The sequence below is a fragment of the Grus americana genome, chromosome 8, assembly GCF_028858705.1.
Source record: "Grus americana isolate bGruAme1 chromosome 8, bGruAme1.mat, whole genome shotgun sequence".
Lineage (NCBI taxonomy): Eukaryota > Metazoa > Chordata > Aves > Gruiformes > Gruidae > Grus > Grus americana.
In genome coordinates this window covers 35,463,104-35,487,732 of record NC_072859.1, presented here as the reverse complement: position 1 = coordinate 35,487,732, position 24,629 = coordinate 35,463,104, and the positions used below count along the sequence as shown (strand labels likewise).

General features: G+C 47.9%; 1 protein-coding gene across 2 annotated transcripts in view; it reads left to right on the top strand.

Annotated features, from left to right (window-relative positions):
• NEGR1 (neuronal growth regulator 1) overlaps positions 1-24,629 on the top strand; it is a 318,746-nt gene that overhangs the window by 213,445 nt on the left and 80,672 nt on the right. For both annotated transcript variants that reach the window (XR_008578049.1, XM_054833648.1), the window contains exons 5-6: positions 11,741-11,861; positions 17,000-17,151. Coding sequence is in view for 1 of the 2 variants with exons in the window: in XM_054833648.1 (XP_054689623.1) it covers positions 11,741-11,861; positions 17,000-17,151 (273 nt within the window). In the remaining variant the exon portion in view is untranslated. The remainder of the gene's footprint in view (positions 1-11,740; positions 11,862-16,999; positions 17,152-24,629) is intronic.

Genomic DNA, 24,629 nt, shown 5'->3' with positions numbered 1-24,629 from the left:
TAAAGTCGGTGGTTTGCGCTAGACAGCGCATGTGCTGAGGGGCCCTGGGAGGTACTGGCCTCTCTTCCCAGCACTGCGCGCTGTCAGATGCCTCCTCCTGCTTTTCTGCTCCACCACCTGGGAAGAAGGGAAGGTTGGTCACCTGCGAGACTCCAGGACTGTATACCAATAAAGCTTAAACTACAGCAGATGGAGAACAGTCTTCTATAAGCTAATTGTCTCAGGTCATCAGATGAGTACAGTAAACTTCATCAAAGATCGGCATAAAGCAAACGATGATGATGATGATGTTATTTCTGAGACATTAGAAAGGCTGGGTGAGGTCCTGGGGACCAAGACCTGGGGTCCCCAGTGTTCAGAGGGAACTGGCAGTCGCCTGGCCTGTCTCCAGTCCCCAGACACATGCAGGACCTGCAACAAGATGCATTTGTACCTGGGAGAGAACCTGAGGAGGGTAACAGCTACCGGGGATTCATCAACAACAAATCACGGTGTCTCGCTAATTCGCATTTGTCGCCAGGGAAGGCAGATGATGTCATGTGTTGACGTTCATAACTTTTGACATGTGGCACTTACAGGTGCAAGTGTGAGAAACATGGATGAGAAAGACTGTCCATGGTGAGGATGCAAAATTATTTAGAAAATTGTCATCAAAAGGTGCCTTGCCCGGCCAAAGGGATGAGGGTCCCCAGGGTTTGTTCTGTGTCCCACGTCCAGGTTTTTGATTAGCGATCATGTTGTGTTTTCAGGTAGGGTCAAGCTGCAAGGCTGGTGGTACAGAGATGCACCCCCCTGAGTGTTTCGGTGGTCTGGGCACCACACGGGGTAGCGCTGAGCAGCAGGGTAACTTTTTTTTTAATTCTGATAATCTACGTATGGCATGGTTTCTTGTTGCCCTTGATGTCTCACGCCTGCCTTTATCTGCTTTTTGTGCTTCCTGGCTGCACTCCGGTGGGACTCGAGCAGGTCTCTTGCTGCATTTCTGACCTACTCTGAGATATTTTTCATTTTTGTTCCAAACTTTCTTTCCTTGGAAAACTACCAGCTTGCTTTCATTCACTTTCTCCTCAGCTTTACTGCCAAAAGATCTACTTAGTAATTCCTGGAATTTGTTGAAGTCCATTGCTTTTATCTTCCTTAGAGGGAGAGAAATAGCAAAGTAAAAGCGCTCATGTTTATTTGCACCCAGGCTCCCGGCCAACTCTTCCTTCTGGATTGGCATCAGATGTATGAAAGCATCCCCATTCCTCCTCCTCGTTCCTTAGTACCACTCCAGGATGCTGATACTCATTTTTCCCCTTTCACCTCCACAGACACGTTTGAATAAATTGCCGAGATAAAGGAACGGCAGCAGAGTGCGAGGGCACGCTAATTGCGTGGCAGCTTTTCCATTAGGAACTGCCGAGGGAGGGAGGTTTGCTGAGCAGCGGAGCTGCTGAGCCCGGCTCAGGTAGGATGCCCGGCTGCCCTGGGCAAACAGACACGACAGCGCATTATCCCTCTTCCCCCACGTCCTGCCACGTTGGTGCTCAAACGTCCCCTTCCCAAGCTAGCTCCGGTCCTCCAGCATTCCCCAGGGATGTGCATTTGCTCTTGTCTATGGAGCGCTGCAGTATCGAGCAGCAAGCCTGCGTGGCGTAAACCACCCTTATCTTTGCCCCTAGGTAAGCCTCGCAGCTGGGAGATGCCGCCCTGCCGTTCAGGACAAAGGTCCCCATCGCTGGGCTTTCCTCCCTGCCCGCCTGGGGCCGTGCGGCCCCTCTCAACATGTGGAGAACCGTAACGTGATAGAGTTAATGCAAACGGGGACTGAGAATCAGACTGGTGTGCGTGGTGTGTGGGAGAAGCTAACCCTGGCTGTTCCCCAGACACCTTCTCCTGGGGAAGATGCTCTCCTGAATTTCAGAGATGCCCTTTGCCTCGAAGTCCTCCAGCCAGCGCTTGCCAAACAACTTGCTACGGGTGTCGTGCAGTTACGTGTTGCTCCAGCTCTGCTCTTCCCCCTCTCTACAGTGGGTGCAGCGTTGGGACTCAGAAGTTGTGCCTCTCGATCTCCCCACGTGCCACACTGAAAGCTTTAAACCCTTTTCTAGTAGATCCCCTTCACGTATTTCAAAAAAGACCATCAGCGGCTCTGCTGGGTCCTGTCGATACCATGTTTTATGCCATGAGACATAAAAGTTTGCTCTTCTGACTCAGGTAATTACAGCTGCTTGGCCATTCTTTGCTGATGAGAAAGTATCAATGACAACTTTTCCCTCAAATTACAGCAGCAAGAGCAACAGCGTATAAAAAGAGGGATTTCGTGACAGGAGCTGTCTTTGTTATACTAACGCTCTTTCAAGTTGCGGGGTTTTTTCCATTTTTTGTTTGGAAAACTGTGAAGTTCTCCTTTATTGCAGATCTTTCTGGGCCTCATTGAAAGCCCACTGAAGTCAATATCAAGTCTTTGACTTCAGTTAAATTTGAATCAAGCTGCACTGGCCAATGAAAGATTAAAACCAACTCCACCATATAAAACCCCACCAAACACTGAGCATTTATAACTCTGTTTGTTTTGTGCATCTGTTCCTTCTAAATTACCAGCGAGTCTGGTATGCAAAGGCAGGATTTGGTCCATGTTTGTTCATCGTGGTTTGAATTATGCCCGCGGAAGGGCGAGTGCGGTGCCGTCAAACCAACGCCGGTATGAGATGCCTCTGACCCGGCGTCCTCCCCCAGCTGCTCTGATGTACGTTACGAGGTCCCTGGCTGCAGGGAGCACACGGAGCTGAAGGGGTTTTGTGCATTTATATACGGTGGCAAGGCTTGTTCTATGAAATGGGACGTAACTATCTGCAAAAAGATGGCGAGTCATACCTGGGCTGGGTGGCCAGGGAGCATCCCCCGGCCGGGGCCAGCACCCCGCTGACAGCGCAGGGGCTGTTAACACCCAGCTCTGCCGCCGAAGGGGGTTTGATGTGACGCTGTCAACGCTCACGTAAAAATATTAGTCTGTGTAGTAGCCTGGGGCAGCCCAGGTTGCCGAACCCGGGGACGTGGAGCAGATGCTGGTGCGTGCCCGGAGCTGCCCGGGTGCTGTCGACCCACGCAAGAAAAGGGTTTGTGAGCAACTCCGCTGTCGGGGCTAAAAATACATCTGCAGAGCTGCCTTAGAGGGAATGCCATTAGCAAAATGCTTTGTTGGAAAGTAGAAGGATTAAATAGACGAAGCAGTAAGATAAAATGTGATGGGCAGAAAACCAAAGCAGTTCTTCCACCTGTGCGCTACCTTGCATTTTCTTACGGAGCTCCCTAGAGGTCTTTGCTTTGCTGGTTTGGGGAGGTTTTGTTCAGTTTCTTCCTTTTCTTATCACGCCAGTACTTTTAAAACACACTGTTAAGAATTCCTGTCTGCCGGCCCGTTATTTATTAAGTATTATTTTGTGTGGCTGATTTTTATTTTTTCCTCCCACGTGACAATTACTTGCAGATTTCAAGCTTTCCTCTCGAGGCTGAGGGGTTTGTATTCAAAAACGTAAATCGTACCGCTGCCAGGGATTTTGACGGTCTGTTGTAGCGCAATCGATTAGACGGAGCTCGGGGAGATGCACGTTTCGGGACACTCTGATGCGCCCTGTGACGTGCCAAATTACACGCAGGGAATGCTTGAGAATCCACTCGGTGTTTACACGATTGTTTAATTAATCGACGTTGAAAGTATGCTGTCTTGTAAAGTGAAATCCTGAAGAGGAAAGGGAAAAGGACAAAAGAGATGCTGGGTTACATCTAGAGACGCGGGAGCTGAAGCGAATCCTTACAGACACCTTGTACGTTTGCATAGAAAATTTACGTGTGTGCACACATCAGGATCCCACGGAATTTGGTGGGGTTTGATAAGTCATCAAGAAAAGATGGAAAAAATAAGCTTATCAGTTGCGTAGCCCAGTGGTTGTTAAAGGCACGTCTCAAATGTTGCCACGCGCTGGAGAAGTTTCTGATGTGAAGAGGCGTTTATTAAACCACTCCCATAATTTGGGAATAGGTAGGGCTGCCGCTCTGAACAAATTAGAGAAATTAAATAGTCTAGATTATTGTAAGGTCATCTTAATTTATATAAAGTACCAGTAATACTACTTCACTTGTAAAGATTTGTTATTTTACTGGTAAAACATTGTTTGTGTGCATAGATATATATAAAAATTAATGTATTTGAATATCGCTCATATCTGTTTTTCTGAGGCAGAAAACAGAGCTCAGAAAACCTGTTCTCCTACCTGAAAGTCTTTGTCTTAACGCACTGGAGAGCAATTTCACTGACAAAAGACTATGTTAGGATGCCAAATTAAAATCTGATGAAAACTGGGAAAATAAAAGACTTTTTTGACATTTACAATTAATGCCACAAAACTGTTAGTTTAATCAGACAATATGGTTAATCACAAAGGTGAAATTGGAAGCTGCTAGCCCTGAATGCTAGTGTAAAAGTTAATAAATTCAGCTCATAATCATTATGCACATGTTAGTTATAATAATTTACTGTCCATACCAAATCTTTATAAGCATTGTAATTAAATATAAAAAGCACATTAGAATTATAATGAGTAATTAGGGCAACATAACTAATATGCATAAAATTCCCGAAGCTCATTACAATGTTAAAAGATGAAACCTGTTGTAGCCGGAGGTTTTCTGCACGCTTTCTGTGCCGGCCTGAATGCCGGTGTATTGCGTGCATTGTTTTAACTGTTCCTTTGGACGCTTAAAAGCAAAATGAAAATATTTGGGTAGGAAACCAGCTTCAGCAGTACTTTGCATCCTTTCTGGATGGAACATAAGTGGTGAAATTTGGTTTCCCAGCACAAACGCCTTACGCGAACATGTCGGTGACATCAGAGGAGCAGGAACTGAGCAGAAAGTAATTGTAGAGCTCTGCTAGCACAGGAGCGGGGGACAAAGATGATAGCTTCCACATCTTTCTCGTTAACACGCTGGGGGAGAGATGGAGTGAGGTGAGTACTCAGCATCATCACGGGAGGCTTTAATAGGGGCATTTATTGAAACTTCGATTGTTTCACTAAAACTAAAGGGCAGGCGCGCACACGGGCGTGCGCGTACGCGCCTGATGATGTGCTCCTCTCCCCCCCCGAGGCTCTTGCACTCCACGGAGCGAATCGCCTGATGAATCCGTGTCGCATGTGGCTGTGGGACAGGAATCGCTCAGCCCTCACGCCGCTCTCCTGGCTGGTGCCGTGTGGCGCTCCTGTCCTGCCTGCTGCTTTTCTCTGTTGCTCCCAAATAAGAAGGACAGTAGGTAGTTGTACTTTTCCCATGCTCTTTTAGCAATAACTGACGTCGTGATGGTGCGAGGTGACGTAGAGGCACGTTGTGCTTTGCTGGGTAAGAGTCCCGTGGCTCCCGTGAAATGACGCCAAACCCACGGCGAGCAGCTCTGGCATCTTGCGTCGCCTCCTGGTTCCTGTCGGGTCTGGTTCTTCTCCTCCCTCACACGCTTCTCGTGTCAAATCCTTCATGTAAGCATGCATAAATGTATTACTAACCCCCCAAAATGCATGTATTTTGGGTCAAGAACAGCCTTACCTCCGGAGCCATGTCACGTGGGAGCAAACACCAAAGGGCGTTAGTAAAACTCCCGTTGAGCCGAGTCTCTGAGCACCCACTCGAGAACGCCTTTCCCAGCAAGGCGCTTACACGCATTTGGGAAATTGATATTAAGTAAGTTCCAGTAATTTATTTTCAAGTCAGAAATGAAGCATTTATTTTAAGTGCTCTGCTCCACAGGGATGAACTGTGGGAGAGGATTGAACGAGGATCCACCGTAGGGAGAGTAAACCTACAAATACGAGGCACAAAAGCCCAGTGCTGCTGGCAGATAGATATAATCATATTTTTTTTCTTTGTTATTTTATATAACCATTATTTAGGGGATATAAAAATGACAAATACATTTAAAATTATTAGTCTTACACAACGCTTCCTTGTTAACATCGCTGTTACGTTTTACTGCAGCATCTTGTGTCAGGCCGCTGACTTTTGTGGTGTATTCTCGCCCCATGGCTGTCACCCCCTTCCTTCCTCCTCCTGCGGGCTCTTCCACGTCAGCGGTTCCGCTCTCTGCGGATGCTCTGCACCTTTGAGACAAGCTGTTATTTTCTTGCTCGCTTGCGTGTTTATTATTATTTGCACCGAAGCGCTCTGCACGCACTCGGAAGCACGTCTGTGTCTGCAACGCAGCCGGAGTCTCTTCCCTGGTAACCTGGGGAGGCAAAGCCCCCCGTTGTGGGGGCTGCGGGCTTTGGGGGAAGGATTTCTGGAGCCTTGCCTACCCCGTGCCGCCCTTCAGCCTCCGATTCTTTTCTGTTGAATCTTTAACCAAAATTTCTCCTATTTTTCCGGTATTTTTCCAGCCGTAACTACTTTATTTTAAATTTGTTTATTAAAGCTGTTTCTTTTTCCCTTGTTAATCTTTCATCAGATCTTTAAGCTCATGTCCAGCTGTATTTTTTCCTTACTTTCTATTGCCCACTCGGGGCTTTTGCTAGCAGCGGTTTGATCAATCGGCTGAATACGGCAGGATTGCATCATTAATGACACTAAACCATTGTCTGTAATAGTTTAAGTCACCATTATTAAACTCCTTAATGAAAACATTTTCCTACGTGGCCGATATTTATCCTTGCTCTCGATGCCATGTCAAAGCCGCTCGCCGCCGGGGCGGTGGGTGACATGCGGGGTTACCGCTGCGATGCGGGCAGCGATGCTGGGGATTGGGAAGGCGTCTAATTGCCGTTGGGATTGAGCAGGGTTTACGTCGTCCCCCTCGGTAATTTAAGAGTGCCAGATCCTCCGGTCCCTGCGCAGGGCAGGGAGTGCGCTGGAAGCCCCACGGGCTGCTCGTGACACCCTGCACGAGGGTGTCAGCACAGCGTTGGCAAGTTGCTTGGCAATGCAGAAGAAAATAAAGCAAGCTGTAAAGAGCTGCAGAAGGGTCTAACGAGGGGGAGGTGGTCAGGCAGAGGGATAACCAGTGCTGCAAAACGCAGAGACTCCTGGCGCAGCGGGGAGCAATGGGGTGAGGGAACCATCGCTGCATCTGTTTCAGGAATTTTCTAAATTCTTGGGGTGCTACCTGGGGGGAAAAATCATGGTGTTTTCTGTATGCTTATTATAACCTCTCCCAAACACCTGCAACCAGCCCCGGCTGGAGGTGGGATGCTGTCGGCCTCCGTCCCTCTCTGATTTCGCACATCCCTGCTGTTCGGGGCAGCTCTGGTGTCAGGGGGATTGTTCACCAAAGAAAAAAAAGTATGTTGGGTAACTGCGATGGCAGAAGTGAATTGAACCTCGTGAGCACTTGTTAATATGATATATGAGCTTTCCTCCTGCTAAATTATATGTATTTAGATCAATATAGCATTCCTTCTGATTGTTATAACCTCAGAATCTTTTACCCAGAGGAGCACACGTGCAGCCCCAGCAGCCCCAGGACGCAGAGGACTGCAGCAATAAGATCAACCCACAAATGTCCTCTCCAAAACGAGTCTTTGCTGGCTACGTGGAAAAACATTTTTTAAAAAAATATGAAATAGTGGAGGCCCAAGAACCTCTTCCCATGTGTTTGTCTCTTTCCTTTCCAAAGCACGCCTTGGCCAGCAGCGGGTATTTAGGTGGGTAATTTCATCTGGAGTTATTCAGTCTTCCACACTGATGGGAGCAGGAGGGTCTGAGGGATTTTTGGCTCAGCACGTTACTAATCAGTGCACCAGAAATGTGCCTGCATCGCATTATTTCTCTTCATTCTAAAACCAAGAAAATAACCTGACAATGAAAGATCAGAGACAACGGTGGCTCTAAGCTATCTTCAGTTTGTTGTTTTCGTACCAGTATTAACCGGGGATTTCCTAGAGCAGGGAATATTGATTTTAATTTTTATTCTGAACAAACAGAAGATGAAAACCTTCTGAAAGGGAGATCTAAGAAAACTTCCTTTTCAGAAGTTTTTCCAAACAAAACTCTGCCTCACTGGACAGAAAAACCTGGAATGGTGATTTGTAGCAGGATCCAGCTGGCATCCCCTTCCCAGCTGCACCGGGAACGCGGTGCCTGGGGCTCCTGCCTGAAAAAACATCGGCAAGCTGTACGTTTTTATGGATCATTTAATTTTAAAATTTATTACCAGTGATGTCCTGCATTTATTTAAAAGAAACAAACAAAAAAATCCTCCCCCTCCCCAAAAAACCCACAAAACATCAAGCAAAAGGTGGGCAGGCCAAGTTGAGAAGCATGAAGGTGGTACTTTTGGGGGAAAAAACCCCTTTCTACCTGACTCAGGTCTTTGCTGGCCTTTTGTTTGCTCTTTCTGCCTAACTCATGAGAGTTAAATATTGTCCGTGTAATGTGCATGCGGTGTGCTACGTTAATTTTAAACTCAGTTTTTTGCTAATAATCCTACCCGCTCTGAATTAGGAAAAACCCCAAATATTTCCACACCCTTTGTATAACACAGAAAATGTTTGCCTCTTACTGCAGAGCTTTCCAAGGAGCCACCGCACGGTGATGTGGAGAAAGGGCTGGATAATGCTGTTTCCCGCGGTTTCAGGGCTTGCAGCCCCCGTGGGGTGGTCACGGCTCCCCTCTTGCACAGGGCAGAACCCTCGGCCGTGATAGATCTTCCCAACGTCTTTCAGTACCCGAAAGACAAAACCCACGGTCACTGAAAATCTTCCCAGTATCTTTCAATGGTGATGGAAATACATGAGATATCCGTAGCTTAAACTCAACGCTCAGTTCATGAAAGCTTGCCCAACGTACGGACCCAGTGCATTATCCTGGTTGCTCTCCTAGAATTTCCCCCCAAAATAGATGATGCCTACTTACGCCTGCTGTGGTCGGTTTATTCCGGGTGCAGCAGATCTCCGTCCGTCCCGCCAGTGGGTGTCCCGGCACTGCTGGGCGAGCGCCCGTGCAGCGGGCAGGGCTGGACGTTGTCGCAGCACCCAGGAGAGCGGTGGAGACGGCTGCAGGTGACCAGTAAAGGAGCAGCACTGGGTAGCACCCCCGCTCAGGTGGGGACTTGCACCCGTGTAAGATGGGCGATCGGGCTTGCGCCACGGAAATCCCAAGGGGCAACGGGGGAGGAAATGCCGTGTTAGGTCAGAAACGGCAGGATGTCGTCGCGTGCAGGAAAGCATCACGTGCAGACCACGTGGAGCAGCCTTCCTGTTCCGCGTGGCGGCATCTCCCCGGTAGTACTGCGTCTCGTGTCGGGCATGCTCACTCAGGCAGAGCGTGGCTGAACTGGAGGGCTTCCAGGCACCACAAAAAGCAAGCACATTTTTTGGCAAATGTGATGTCTGAAACGAGACAGAATTGAGTTACTTTTAGGCTGAGTTTCTTTAGGTAAATGAGGACTGAGAGAATGAGCGCACAAGTCTTTAAATGGGTAAAAATTTTCTTCAGAGAGAAATTTAGTCCTGCTCTTTATATCACCGGGGACAAAATAAGGAACAGTTTAAAACTGCAGCGAGGTGCGTACCTGTGACGGTGCGGATAAGCGCGTGCTGGTGCGGTGCCATCCCGGCAGGCTGTGGGTCTCCCTGGAGCTCTGAAACCTCGGGCTGGAGGGGTCCATGGGGACCACCTGAGTCGGGCTGGCCCCGCTTTGGGCAGGGGGCTGGGCCAGGTCCCCCAGCAATCCAGAACCACGGTGTCGGACGGGGTAAACAGGGGAGCGAGCTGCTCAGAGCTTTCAGCAACCTCCACTGACCGCGTGCCCGTGCAGTAGCAGACATCAATTTTCTTCCATCGTCCAGGTGATGCTTCTGTTTCATTTATCCTGCACAAGTTTTGCTTTTGTACGGTTCATCTTGCCCAGTTTTAGCGTTATTCTTTTGAACGCTTCAGGAGCACAAGCCGATCCAGAGCTCTGCGGTGCTCTGAGCAGCTGCTGGTGCCACGCGGTGCTGCGGGAGCAGAGGCAAAATGCAACCGGTTCATAGCTCTTCATGTGATCAGTCTCACTCAAAGCTACTTCTTTAAAAGTCTTGACTGCACAAACTGCTTCATTTCTCAGGAAGGAGTAAGCTTTCTATGTCCCTGTTATTTTTATGGAGTAATAAAAAAGAAATCTTTTTTTTTTTCCTATGCGGATTATAGAGAAGTACTCATGCAAATTGGTTATACGTTTATTATCCACTTGAAATTTTAATGGTTGAAAGTTAATGAATTTATGGATTGCTTTGATGTAATCATTGGGAAGAGAAAGTTGAGGGCAGAGGGTGCGTTCGCCAGCTGTGGGAAATGGTAGTCGGTCTGTCCGCCCGCCTCAGGGCAGGACACGAGCGATGGGCGAGAGAACACCAGGTCTCTACTTAATCCCACCCGGAACGTCCGCACGCGGTTTTGTTAAACGCCCAGGCTCGTGCGTAAGGGCTAAAAGCGCGCGTTTGCTTTCCCGGGGCTGGGACAGCTGGATTCCTGCACGATGCCCTACACATCTGGAAACGCAGCCGTTGACGGCGCTGGTGACGGACGGGTGTGCGACGAGATGTGCGATGGAGGTGACCCGCCTGGGCGGGCATCCTGGCTGTCGCTCTGCTCTTCTGGGCATCCGATGTTCCGGTAGCGCGGCCGGGTCCCGCGAAAGGTTCTGGTCTCTTAGCGTGGCGCGCTGAGCGATGGCTGAGGTGGTGAAAGCAGCAGACGAGAGGCAGTCAGCGTTTTACATGTACATAAACCACCTTAAAGCGACATCTGGAAAACTGCTTGGGAAAAAAATAAACAGATTTTTATTTATAAGTTCTGTGTTTTGGTTTTTATAGCGTTTTTATGATGCACATAAATTATTGTTTAAAAACAGAAAATGTAAAAGAAATTCCAGGGAGAAGGCAGTTGTTGTTCAGCCTTTCCTTTGATAATATCTTTCCTGAGGAATTTGTTGTGTTTCATTTTCAGCTTACGGTTGCTTTTTGCTGGCAACTGGAAAAAACTGACAATCGCTTTTTATCTTTATTTGTATCTGTAGTTCTAAGCCTAAAATGTTTATTGCTATTTACAATGTTTACTATTTAAAAAGACAAAAAATACTCACTGAAACAACGCTGTACCCAGTAGAATACTGGAAAAGTCATGCTGTTACAGGGTATTTACCGTTGGCTCGTAATTGCGAAGGTAAGTTTGTTCTTCTAATGTGCAAAACAGGATCTCAACAGCCACCGGAGTGGACGGGGTTTATGGGGCACGTGCAGAAGACGGGCGGTGCTGGCCACGTTCCCTCTGCTTTGGACCCCGCACCCTGGCGCTGCCGTACCCCTCCAGCCGTGGGGGGGCCTCCCGGGCGAGCCCGGCGGGACCCTGCAGCCTCTCAGCCGGCACCGGTCGGGGCGTCGTGTGCTTTTTGCTGATTCTCAGGTTTTAAATCTACCTTGTATGACAGTAACACTCTACCAATAGCTATACTTTATGTTGAGTAACCGAGTTGGAAAAAACAGCTTTTTTGAGTATGGGATTGATATTTCTTCATGTCTCAGTTATGTTTTTTACAGCGGATACACAGAATATATGTCAGAATCTGCTGTGTGGGATAATTTTCACACTGCTGGAAGAAAACGTGGTTGAATGTGAACCAAGCTGGAAAACGTGCGCCAGGCTGAGAGTAACGTAGAGCGCGCTGAAGAGAAGCGGCATTGAACAATCCGCGTGTCTAGATGCAAATATCCATTTTACAATTCTTTTTTTTCAGTTGCCCCCACAATTCAGGAACTTAAATCCAGCGGTGTGATGCTTGGAGGGAACGGACTGATACGGTGCGAAGGTGCAGGAGTTCCTGCCCCGGTCTTTGAGTGGTACAAAGGAGAGAGGAAGTAAGTAGCCGGCACTCGCCGACCCACTCGTGCTGCTGGGGATGCTGCCCGCCCGCGGGGACCCGGGTGCGAGAGCGAGGAGACCGCCGGGCTGGGTTAGTCCCCCGTGATGACAAGGCCAGCAGGCTGTCCTGAAATTAATGCTGAGCTTTACGGAGCGGGTGCCTGGAGGTGTCGGCTACTGACGGCCGTGCTGCACGGCTTTTGGGGGAGTTTCTCAGTTTCTTTGTGGTTTTAGTTGCTACGCTCAAAAATGAGGCGGAATCAGGCTGTCCGTGGCTGGGCTGTGATGGTGATAATTGCAATAATGAGCCTAACGTTTAAACGTGCTTTAGTAATTACAGCCTTTTAAGTATAATAACCTGAAAGGGACTGAAAAAGTCTACTAAAAGGATTTATTTTTGGTTTTAAATTCATCTTCATGGGTTTTCCTGCTAAGGGGGTTGAGGTGGAAAGGTTGTTTCACGAACAAGACTTTCAGCCAAACCTTAACGAGTACGAATTTTCACCCCGTTGTGCCATTAGTGGTCCAGACCGCAGGCTGATAGTCCAGAGACTCGAGCAGAGCTGCCGCACGTCGCAGCGCCCAAGAGGGACTCAGGGGAGCGCGCTCTGCTTGAACCCTAAAAACTGACTCTGCCTCTGGTTTATGTGTAGTCAGCTTCCCTTTCTGTGCTGCGTAACGGTAACAGCCATCTCTGTAGGGGCTTTTTTTTTTTTTTTAAGCAGCTCATTGGACAAGTAGATTTTTATATATTTTTTTTTTTAATAGGAAATTTTGTTTTACAGCTCTTGGCTTATCTGGGAGCTTGTTTATGTTACGTTTACATATCCGTGGATATTGTCCCTTGTAAGTGACTGTCCGTACGCACCTCCTAACTTCTGGAATTTCCTGGCTTCCAAGTGCTGGGTTTCTCGGCTCAAACATCCCATTAAACCTGGGAGTTGACATGAGAATATTAATGACCATTTTTCATAGAAAGCCATCTGTCAGCTCGTTCCTCACTGGCCAGCTGCTCCCCTTTAGGAGCATTAGCTGCTTCGTGAATTTTGAGAGCAGTCATAACTATCGCGCTTTGACCATATCCTAAAGCATTCTTTAAAACAATATAATCGATCTTTACTATATGTAACAGTAAATGGAGAAATTAATCTGCATCTTATTTCCCAAGATGCACAATATATCGTACACATGTTCGGGGGAGCTGCAGCAGAAACATATTTCATGTAGAAAGTATTGCAGCACAGGTTTTAGCGCTCTGGATTCAATTAGCCATTTCCAGCGCGATAATCACCTTTCTATTTATAACAGTGACCAATTCCTTTCTTCCTGAGTGCATTCAGTGCCACGGCAGCAGCAGGAAAAGACTAAGCCGAGCATTTCAGGATGCCAAAGTTGTGCCTTCTGTTTCAGTTGGTGTACCACCTGAGGCTTGCTATAATCCGCAAGAATACTGTCCTGATTTGTCTTACTGCTCAAATATGATGTTAAATCTAACGGTCCATCCTTTTTTGGTAAACCGTTGTTGACAGATACGCTAGGCATTTCTGACTACAAAGGTACTGGGGATCTCTGAACTCCACCACTTGCAGGAAAGAGGAAAATGGGTTTTTTCCTCCGGTATTAATTACCTCTGGGTGATGGAAAGCCGGCACAGAAGGAGCCTCGGACAGCTCAGTTGTTGTTTTAATGCAAAACTGAGAAGAGTCAGCTTTCACAGGTAGTTCAGAGTAGCATGTACATATACCAGATAACTTGCAGGTATAGGGCAAGACTAAATTTGTATACTGAGAGTGCACACCCTGCTCTATTTGCTGCTAATAGAATAGAGACAATCTGATTTTCTTCAGTTAGTCTTGGATTGGGAATTTTTTTTTTCCCCCCCTGTAGATCTTGATGAATTGTTGAATAAATGAACAGTGGGAGTTAGATCTGAAACCCCAAGTTTATGTTCAGTGTCCGAAACAGCCTTTCGGGTGTGTAAACTGCACCGTTGCTACTTAGATTAATGTAAAGTCAGACCCACGGCATCATCTCATCGTAGAACAGCCGTTAAAACTAAACATAGAAGCAGTCGCAGACTACACCCAGCTAAAACTACGGGGCTTCGAGGCAGAGAGCTTGCAGGACTAATTCTGCCTGATCCCCGAGTGCACGAGCGTTGCTGCTGTGGGGTAAGTTCCCATCGGCGCTGGGGCACGGCGTGCTTTGCAACGCTCGTCCCTGGCCGGTGCCAGGCGAGGGGCCCAAAGCCCCGGGAGCTGCACCCATGGGTGGCTCTGCAGGGATGGAGCGGGCGGGCTGAGCCCCTCCGCTCTCCTGCTGCAGCTGGGGGAAGGCGAGGAGGGGTCTCACGGGCACGTTTCAGACCGGTCGGCACTTTATCTCTCGGAAGCGGTGCCTTGAGCTCTGCGCTGGAGCTGTCAGGTGGCTGTGCTGACCCCGAGCCAGGGAGGGTGGGGTGAGCTGGGAAGGGACTGGAAATTTGGGGGAAAAGATAGTAAGAGCATCTTAAAATTATAAAAGTGCACAAGGATTCCCAATGGAGAGGAGAATGGCTTCACCGTGCTGACTCCCAGTTTCTGAGACACACAGCTGTTGATGTTACGTTATAGGGTTACGCAGAAATTAGATCTGAGACATTAAACAGCCACAGGGAAGAAGCCCGAAAGTCACCTACCTAAAAATATTAATTCCCTTATCCTTGACAAAGCAAACAAGACTTACATTTGAAATAACAAAAACTCATTATAATGGCTTAATATATTATAATAACGTGAAGGTATTCAAATATGAAACCAAAGGTAGGTACCCCTCGGGGCTGGCACTGATGCGTGATCTTCTTTGGATGCGTAGGCATAATGTCTGGAATAAAAAGGAGGTCGCTCTTCCCTTCATGACTAGTGGTACCAAGCAGTAAGGTGAAGAACTGCGTAGGGTGGCTGCACACGACGTAAGATGCCGTTCCAGCCCGAGAAGTAACTTGGTAGAACCCAGGCAAGCGATAAACGCCATGTTCAGTCAATAAGCTGAGCAGAGCGGCACACGGGAGTAATTAATTTGAAAGTAAAAGCATCTGGTTCTTACAACTGCAAATGGAAATCCTCAAAACTGCTGAGTTTATGCTAACTAATGCCGACTCCTCGGTCTGTTAATTATGTGGCTTATTGATATGCACATCTTTCCGACTCCATTTACTCGGGTCCCAGTTCTGACCCCCAGGGTCAGCCACGTCCTGGCAGGGATGTGGAGGGAAGGCGACGCCGTCCCGGCTGCGCTGGCAGGAGCAGTGGGAGAGGAGGAGGGCAGGAAGGGCTCTGAGCCGGTACCCACGGCGCTCGTCCTTTTGGCAGCCTGGGGAAGCTGACCGCATCAGGCAGACGCAGTTAATTTTTTTAATACAAATGTCACCTCTGACGGGGCATGGGGATGGCAGAAATCCCAACACCCCATTGTTTCCCAGACAAAGAAAATGAGTTAAACCTTCCAGCTGCAAACAGCAGATGCTGTAGGTCGAACTGCAGTTATGGAGGTGGCTTGGAAGCAGCTGGTAGGAAGCAGCCCTAGGCGGGAGTGGGGCTGTCTCTGCGGTACCCCGAGGTCCCCTGGCAGAGGGGACGGGGGGTTCAGTCCCCAAAAGGCAGCGGGACGGGACAGCGGAGTGCCCTGCCTCCCCCAGCACCGCGAGCATGCCTGGGCTGCCGCCCCGCTGAGGACGCTGCTGCCGGGCACGAGCCGCGGCGTGCTGGCCTGGGAGGGCCATAGTAAGGCGTGTTTTGGAGCCGAGGAGGGTCTCGGGTTTGTCTGCAGGGAGGCAGAGAGGAGGGACAGGCGTTGGCAGTTTTAGGAGAACGCCCATGCGCAGAAGCACATGCGTTGGTTCAAAGGACAAACTTCTGCCTTTCACAAGTCTGCAGAAAAGACGAATCTTCCAACTGCAGTCTTCACCCCAAACCAGGCGTTACAGTCCCGTTTTTTTTAATGTTTCTCGCAAAACCACGTGTGTCCGTGGGCTGCGCTCTGTCCTCTCCCCAAGGATGGGCTGCGCAGAATCCTGCACAGCACCACAAACTGCCCGGGGCAGAGAAACCCCCTGCGCCTGCCGCAGCGTCTAGCGACGAGCTGGGGACAGAGGCACTCGTGTAACGACGAGAAGTAGTCAAACCACTGCACGCAGGAGCGCGATTAATGATAGGCTTGAGATGTTTTTAGACAGAGTGCTAAAAGATTGCCTTCATTCCCAGGATATATGATAATATCTTTCAATATATCAAACAAAAATTGTATACTTAATCTGGAACTCTGCCCCTTATGCGAAATATAAGGAATTATGAGTAATCAGCTGCAGCTAGTATTTTAATAACGCGGTTACCCTTCTCATCTCCGTGTTTGATCGGACGTGGTTTACCTACAACACCAGCAACGTTTAAATCGGTCCTTGGCTTTGGAAGCAACATCGAAAGACCCGCGTGGTTCCCATGCGATTCAGGAAGCTCAAGCCCAGGGAAGCAGAGCCGGGCGAAAGAGCCCTGGTTCGGCTTTTTCCTGCACCTCGTTACCCGGGTTCTGTTCGGGTTGCTGTCTCAGGACAGAGCGCATCTTTCCTAATGGCAAGTCTAATCTGTAGCTGTAGAGGCCTGTAAAGTAAACCGTGGTCACAACCCTCCGCAGCCGCACTTCTGGCTGCCTAATCCTCACCTGCCATCGGCTGGAGGTGCGTAAGGACGCCGGCAGCGCCTGAAAAAACACCCCCGGAAAGACTTACCAGAATACTCTGCTCCAAATAGGCATTTAAATTTTTAATGAGGTTTGCCCAACTTGAGCTCTCCAGCTGAGAGTTTCTACCCTACGCTATGGCCAGGGCCGGGGGTGTCAGTCTTTATTTTCTTTATTTCCCTTCGACTGTAGGACACGCAGGCAGAAACCGTTCCCCTCAGCACCCCACAGCGCCCGTGTTGCCCATGGCCTCGCCGATCTGCCGCTATGACAATTTTGCTTGACAGACTACCTCGGCCGCTTGCAAACAGCTTAGTGTGCTACCAGTTATGTTTTTAAAATAGAAAAAAAAAAAAAAAGAAAAAAAGACATTTATTGCTTATGGTATATGAGTTACAGAGATTTTCTTTTTGCTTTCTAGACTGATCAATGGTCAACAAGGAATTACTATTAAAAATTATAGTACAAGATCACTTCTTACTGTTACCAATGTGACAGAAGAGCATTTTGGCAACTATACATGTGTCGCTGCCAACAAGCTAGGGACGACCAATGCCAGCCTGCCTCTCAACCGTAAGTAACGTGGACATGTGGCAAATGTTCATGGTTGTTTGTTTCCACATACATGGACTCAAAAGCCAAAAAATAGTCGTATGCTTTTTTTTTCCCCTGCCCCTGGTTTCTTCACAAGGCATATAAATACCATCGTGTTCCTCAGTACTGGGAAATAACGCACCTGGTTCCTTATTCCGTGCTGCAGAGGGGTTTCTGTTCCGAAAGTGATGGCGCGTTTTGGGGGTACCAATGAGTTACGAGTCTACAAAAAATCCCACAGCTAAACCCAACCCGCCGGCGTGGCAGTGAGTCAGAATTAGCATGACCAAACTTTTCTGCTCGGAATAGCAATAACGGGTCACTAAGGTACCGCTGTAAACAAAGGGAAAAACTTTTTCAGCTGGTTTCGGGGAACACACTGAGCTGAGAAACCGGGGGTGCCAGAGCCCTGCGGACAGGTCGGTTTGTCGGTCCTTGGCCGCTGGTGCAGAGAGGGCGCGGAGGACTTGAAGCGAAATCTTTTGGAAAAGACAAGAAGTATTTTACTAGGCAAAGCAAAGCATTGAGATTTTTAGTGTGAAGGTTACCTAAAATGGGTCTCAAATGTCCTGCCTGAGAGATATTTTTATCTGTGAATTCGTAGTATTTCACATTTGTTGAATATCTATCCGGCTGTTAGTGGCAGCCGAAGATGTTCGTAGTTGAACTTCAGTGCTAATCTGTTCTACTGGTGATAAAACTGGAAGACAAAACTTGGAATATATCCGACACACTTTTCTCTACACAAAGATATTCCTTATTGAGTGGAAATGTAGATTTTTTTTTTTTTTCAGTTGCTTAAATCCTAGGGTCCTTCAAGTCATGAAACTTCCTTCTGAATATTCTTCCTATGAATATGTATTGTCAGGGTATTTAAATTACTGCAGAAGAGACATAATAGGCAGAAAATAGCATAAAGCCTTCTTTGCCGTTTTATTTAATAGTTGAGAAATCTTTAACAAAGTGGAAACAACATTACGCTTATTTTAAACAGAAAATGCAAGAGGTGAAAACAAAGGAATATTATGTCAGAGGCAGATGGTATTTGCTGTATTTGCAATGCAGAGAAGGTAAAATGAAGGTTTGGTTTAATTTTGAACAGAGCAGAGCTGAATCTGTCTCTTAGTTGCTGCCAGGATTTTATCAGTTTTAAATTGTTGATGTACCATGTAGCCACCCTTAAAAAGCATTTTGAGATGCAGAGGTTGAGAATGTCATATAAGTACCAAGTACATTGTTACAAATCATAAAAATAGATGTTCTCCATCATGAAAGAGATGGGATGTGTGAAGCAGAACAGTCTGAGAAAAATGCTGAAATCTGGGTCTGATCCTGACCTCGCGGAATGAAACATGGGGGTGATGTTTGCTCAGAGGTTTGACTGAAGGACCAAGATGAAATGTCTTATTTTATACCATGATTTTTTTTAATCTAGTCAAAACAAGGAGACGTTTCCAAAAGGTGGTGATCTAGATTTCAGTTGGGAATGAAGATAACTTGGTGAAGTTTTTCCCTTGATCATAGTTTGCATTAATGTTATCTAGAAAGAGTATCACTTTTTAAAAAAAAAAAAAAAAACCCACACAAAAAAACCCTTGCAGGGTAGCAACTTACTAAATACGGACTCCTTAATCCTTCAGAGAGAATTTTCTCTTGTGAAACGCTACTTACATTTTATTTTGTTGGCAGTGATAGCTGAGCATACGTGCTGGTCCAGGTATGTGTGGGGGAGGTGTTAGCTGCTAACGGTTGGTTGCAACAGTTGATAGTCAGATACAGGGTTAAGTATAATTTGATCATCACGTTACTGGACAAATGTTAAAAATTAGACGTTGATGTCTTATTTCAGTGTGTATTTTAAAATGTCCGTTGCATTGGTGCAGTGCAGGCTGAGATGCGGAGCGGTTGGCATCGCATCGTTAGCGCAGCCGCCAGTACCGGCCGCGATTTGGGACCCGCGCCGCACGCTCCGCTGCCTTCCCGTGTGAAACCACAGCGGGTGCGTGGAGACACGGGGGAGGGGGTGTCAAAACGCCGTCAAGGCGCGCAGCTACGGCGGGAGCGCTTCAAATCCTGAGCGCGGATGCCCGCACACCTCCACTGTTAGGTATTGGCACCTTGCCCAATACCGCTAAGTAATTGCTAATTGGCTGTTTCTGTCTGCTCTTGGGTTTGGGATTTTAAGAAAAATGTATATAGCGGAGTTAGAAAAAGTGTACTTTCTTTCTTTACACATCCCTGTACGATATATAAATGGCACCGTGGCTGTGCACAGCTGGGAGCCTTTCTCTGGGACAGAGCTCAGCACGCTCTCCGTTACTGGCGTCGGCATCCTATGCGGATACAAAACTCAAGGATGCCAGAAAAAGGATTATTTCTTCCACTTACCAAGAGGGCTCTGGTTTCCTGTGATCCATAAAGGCAACCTTGAGCTAACAGAAAGTCATAAAGCAGGTAAAGGACGAGGTAAAAGCTGACTTTAGCTGTGACATGGACTCAGCAAAGGAGACGGTAGATTAACGGAGCTGTACCTGGTGGTGCCCGTGGGGTGGATGGGGCAGGAGGAGAACTTCTCTGGGGTACGGCTGCTCATGCGTGGCCAGAGGACAACCCCACTGCTGCTGTGAGCTGGGGACACCCAGCAGAAGGTCAGCCGGAGCCACTTCTGTCCCGGGGACAGATAGCCAGATCAGTTTGCAGAAAAACCTCACGTCTGGGGAGTTATGAACATCCCAGATCCCACAAACGTAACGAAATTTATCATATCCCTAACCGAAGACTTCTATGCCATGTCTAAGATCTGGTTATTAATAATAAATTCAGCAGCTGTAAAATAGAAAGACTGAGTCTTACGGGAAAAACACAGAGAAGCAGTGGTTCCAATAAATTAATAATGAATGGCAATTTGCTAATTATTCATGGCTAAGTCCTCTGTAACATCCAAATGTGTTGTTTTTTGTGGGTAAGCGTATGAAGTACGCGATCCTCCCAGAGCACCCGCGTGAGGAGCGTTTGTTGGATGGTCCCATCCTGCCATCTATGGGCCTAATTGATCAGAAGTTTCGCACTGCCTACGCTGGCTTTTCCCAGAATTTCTGGTGCTTAAGAAGAAGAAGAATGTAGTCCTTTTCTGTAAATAAAGCATGGATTTGCTGATTCATTAAACCCCGGAGATGAAGCGTTATGGTGTGTAGCCAGGGTAAGAGGTTCCCTCCACAGGGGTGAGGAGCCAACGGGGAATGGAACAGCCCTTTTTTTAATTAAGTAGATTTTGCTTTTAAATTAGCACGATCTTAATTCAAGACAAAAGACATTTTCCTACAAACAAATTTGCAAGACCATTGCGAGGGGAAGGGAGTTATCAGTCACGATTGGCATTGAGGTAGGTTTATTCAACCATTTTTTTCAAGCAGCCAAAACTGAGATGGTCTCTGTTGCTGCTAAAGCGTTCTTACCAAGGTGTCTCCTGTCCTTGCACTCTCCTGGCCAGAAGCCACAGCTGGTGGTGGATTTCTTACTTTCTCTTATCAAAGCTGAGTCGTGGCAGAAAGTTTTCCCTACCTTTCATCGATGAGTTTAAAGGTGGATCCATTGCTCAGCCCCTGCTTCCCGCAGTGGGACGTGGGGTGAGATGCTGCCACCACAAGCCCTTGAGAAGATGCTGGGCCAGGCACAGGGCTCAGCTCTGCTCCATGGCACCAGAGATCCAGGCTGTGTAAGGCAGGTTGTAGGGTGCATTGTTTCGGTGTCCTGCCTCGGTCCGGGGTGCAACACCAGCCCCACACCTCTGCAAGCCTGTCCTCATCTCCTCTGCCTGAGCACTTGATAAACCAGGGCAAGAAGCTGCATGGTTGTTGAAATCCTGCATTTTTAATCTGCATGTAGATTTAATCTGTACATCTATAGAAACTACAAACCTGCTTAAGACACTGTTCATAGAGGCGTTAAATTCACTGCTACATGTGTGATCTTTCTGTGTCCCCTGAAGATATCTCATCCACAGAAGTCTGGATTCATGTAAGCCATCACCTCGCAGAAGATGAAAATAATCATTACTTCTCGAGTAGATATGTGTTTATTACTAAGTAAAGGTATTCTTTTTATTTTCTAAAGAGCACCTCCTATACATTCCCTAGTATTTTTAGGAATGCTATAAATGGCTTCTCTGGTAAGTGGTACCTTTCTTAAGAAAACTTACAATATAGAGGAAGCATCCATGTCCGTCACTAACAGCTGCAAAGAAATTACTTCCTTTAAATGGCTGGTTGTATGATCCACAGGTGTTACTGACGTTCAGGTTTATACAGAACTCTTAGATACATTGTCAGTAATCTTTCATAAATGGAAATAATTGTGAAGAGCTGCAGAAAAGGTCAGCAGTGACATTTGGAAGGAGGAGTATAGCAAGGTGTGTGAGAGATGTGGTAGTATTTTCTGTGCTAATTTAATTGCTGCAGCTAAACAGAACTACTTTACTGAATAAGCATCCAACTGTGAACTTACGGTTAGTGCAACATGCTTATAATCTTGTCTCAAACATTTCTACATGCCAGGAAGCACCAGACCATGCCCTCAATTTATATGTGTTGATTGCATTGTGTCCTGGTTCCTACATAAAGATTCCTAACTAAACTGCTGTATTACTTTTTTTAATACATTGGATTTCGTATCTGAAATGCAAAAAAAAAAAAAAATTCTTCCAAAAATTTAAATTAACTTATTGTAAATTGCACATAACATGTAATAATATGCATGTTCCTCAGCGGCACTATGTGTAATTGGTGTAGCATTGTCTATATCTACTGGAACATCAAAGATCCAGAGGTATTGAGGGTATCGAGAAGGGGAAGAGCATCTTTGGTCATAGGCTTGCCAAGCTGGTGAAGAGGGTTTTAAACTAATGTTGCTGGACAAGGGGAACCTCAATCCATCCCACTTCTACCAGCACCAGCAATAGATGTGCAGAGCCTGGAGAAGGATCACACGTCAGCAGGAGAGCACCTGAAGAGCAGCGCAGAGGAACTCCAGCCACTCCAACCAGTCAGTCACCTTCATCGGGGCCCAACGGAAATGCCTCTGTGCAAACGCACGTAGTGTGGGGAACAAACAGAGGAGTTGGAGACAGACGCCTGCAGGGCTGTGACCTCACTGGCATCATGGAGACGTGGTGGGATGGCTCCTATGGAGTGTTGGGATGGAAGGGTACAGGCTCTTTAGGAAGGACAGGCAGGGGAGATGAGGAGGGGGTGTCACCTCTAGGTCACTGACCAGCTGGAGGACCTGGAGCTCCCCTTGGGGTGGGTGAGGAGCCGACCGAGAGCTTATGGGTCAGGATTAAAGGGAGGGCAGGGACCAGTGACACTATAGTGGGGGTTTGCTACAACCCACCTGACCAGGGAGACCGAGTGGATGAGGCCGTCTATAGGCAGATAGGAGCAGCCTCACGTTCACAAGCCCTGGTCCTTATGGGGGACTTCAACCACCCTGACATCTGTTGGAGGGACAACACAGCAGGGCACAAGCAATCCAGGAAGTTCCTGGAAGGCATCAGTGATAACTTCCTTCTCCAAGTGACAGAGGAGCCAAGGAGGAGAGGTGCCATGCTGGACCTTGTTCTCACCAAGAAGGAGGGCCTGGTAGGGGATGTGAAGCTCAAGAGCAGCCTTGGCTGCAGCGACAATGAAATGGTGGAGTTCAAGATCCTCAGGGCAGCAAGGAGGGCACACAGCAAGCTCACTACCCTGGACTTGAGGAGAGCAGACTTTGGCCTCTCCAGGGATCTGCTTGGTTGAATACCATGGGACAAAGCTCTAGAGGAAAGAGGGGCCCAAGACAGCTGGCTAATATTCAAGGGTCACCTCCTCCAAGCTCAGGAGCGATGCATCCCAACAAAGAGGAAGTCAGGCAAAACCACCAAGAGGTCCCCATGGATGAACAAGGAGCTCCTGGGCAAAGTCAAACAAAAAAAGGAAGCCTACAGAGGGTGGAAGCAAGGGCAGGTGGCCTGGGGGGAATACAAAGAAAATGTCCAAGCAACCAGGGATCAGGTCAGGAAAGCCAAAGCCCTGATAGAGTTAAATCTGGCCAGGGATGTCAAGGGCAACAAGAAAAGTTTCTATAGGCATGTTAGTGATAAAAGGAAGATTAGGGAAAATGTGGGCCCTCTCCGGAAGGAAATGGGAGACCTGGGATATGGAGAAGACTGAGGTACTCAATGACTTTTTTGCCTCAGTCTTCACTGTCAAGTGCTCCAGCCACACCACCCAAGTTGCAGAAGGCAAAGGCAGGGACTGGGAGAATGAAGAACCGCCCACTGTAGGAGAAGATCAGGTTCGAGACTGTCTAAAGAACCGGAAGGTGCACAAGTCCATGGGACCTGATGAGATGAATCCGTGGGTCTTGAGGGAACTGGTGGATGAAGTGGCTAAGCCACTCTCCATCATATTTGAGAAGTCCTGGCAGTCCAGCGAAGTTCCCACTGACTGGAAAAGGGGAAACATAACCCCCATTTTTAAGAAGGGAAAAAAGGAAGACCCAGGGAACTACAGGCCAGTCAGTCTCACCTTCATGCCTGGCAAGATCATGGAGCAGAACCTCCTGGAGACTATGCTCAGGCACATGGAAAATAAGGAGGTGATTGGTGACAGCCAACACAGCTTCACTAATCGTGCCTGACAAATTTGATGGTCTTCTACAATGGGGCTGCAGCGTTGGTGGACAAGGGAAGAGCGACAGACATCATCTACTTGGACTTGTCCAAAGCATTTGACACTGTCCTGCACGACATCCTTGTCTCTAAATTGGAGAGACATGGATTCGATGGGTGCACCACTCAGTGGATAAGGAATTGGCTGGATGGTCGCACTCAAAGAGTTGTACATTTCCGGCTCATGTTGAGCTGCTTATCCACCAACACCCCAAGTCCTTCTCCTCAGGGCTGCTTTCAATCCATTCCTCGCCCGGCCTATAGACATGCTTGAGATTGTGCCGACCCATGTGCAGGACCTTGCACTTGGCCTTGTTGAACTTCATGTGGTTCGCACAGGCCCACCTCTCCAGCCTGTCCAGGTCCCTCTGGATGGCATCCCTTCCCTCCAGCATGTCAACCACACCACCCAACCTGGTGTCATTGGCAAACTTGCTGAGGGTGCACTCGATCCCACTGTCCATGTTGCTGACATAGATGTTAAACAGTGCCAGTCCCAGTACCGACCCCTGAGGAACAGCACTCATCACTTGATGATCTCCACTTGGACTGCAACTCTTTGAGCTGAAGGAGGGGAGATGCGAGGAAGAAATTCTTCCCTGTGAGAGTGGTGAGGCACTGGACTAAGTTGTCCAGAGAAGCTGTGGCTGCCCCTGGCTCCCTGGCAGTGTTCAAGGCCAGGTTGGATGGGGCTTTGGGCAACCTGGGCTAGTGGAGGGTGTCCCCGCCCACGGCAAGGGGCTGGAGCTAG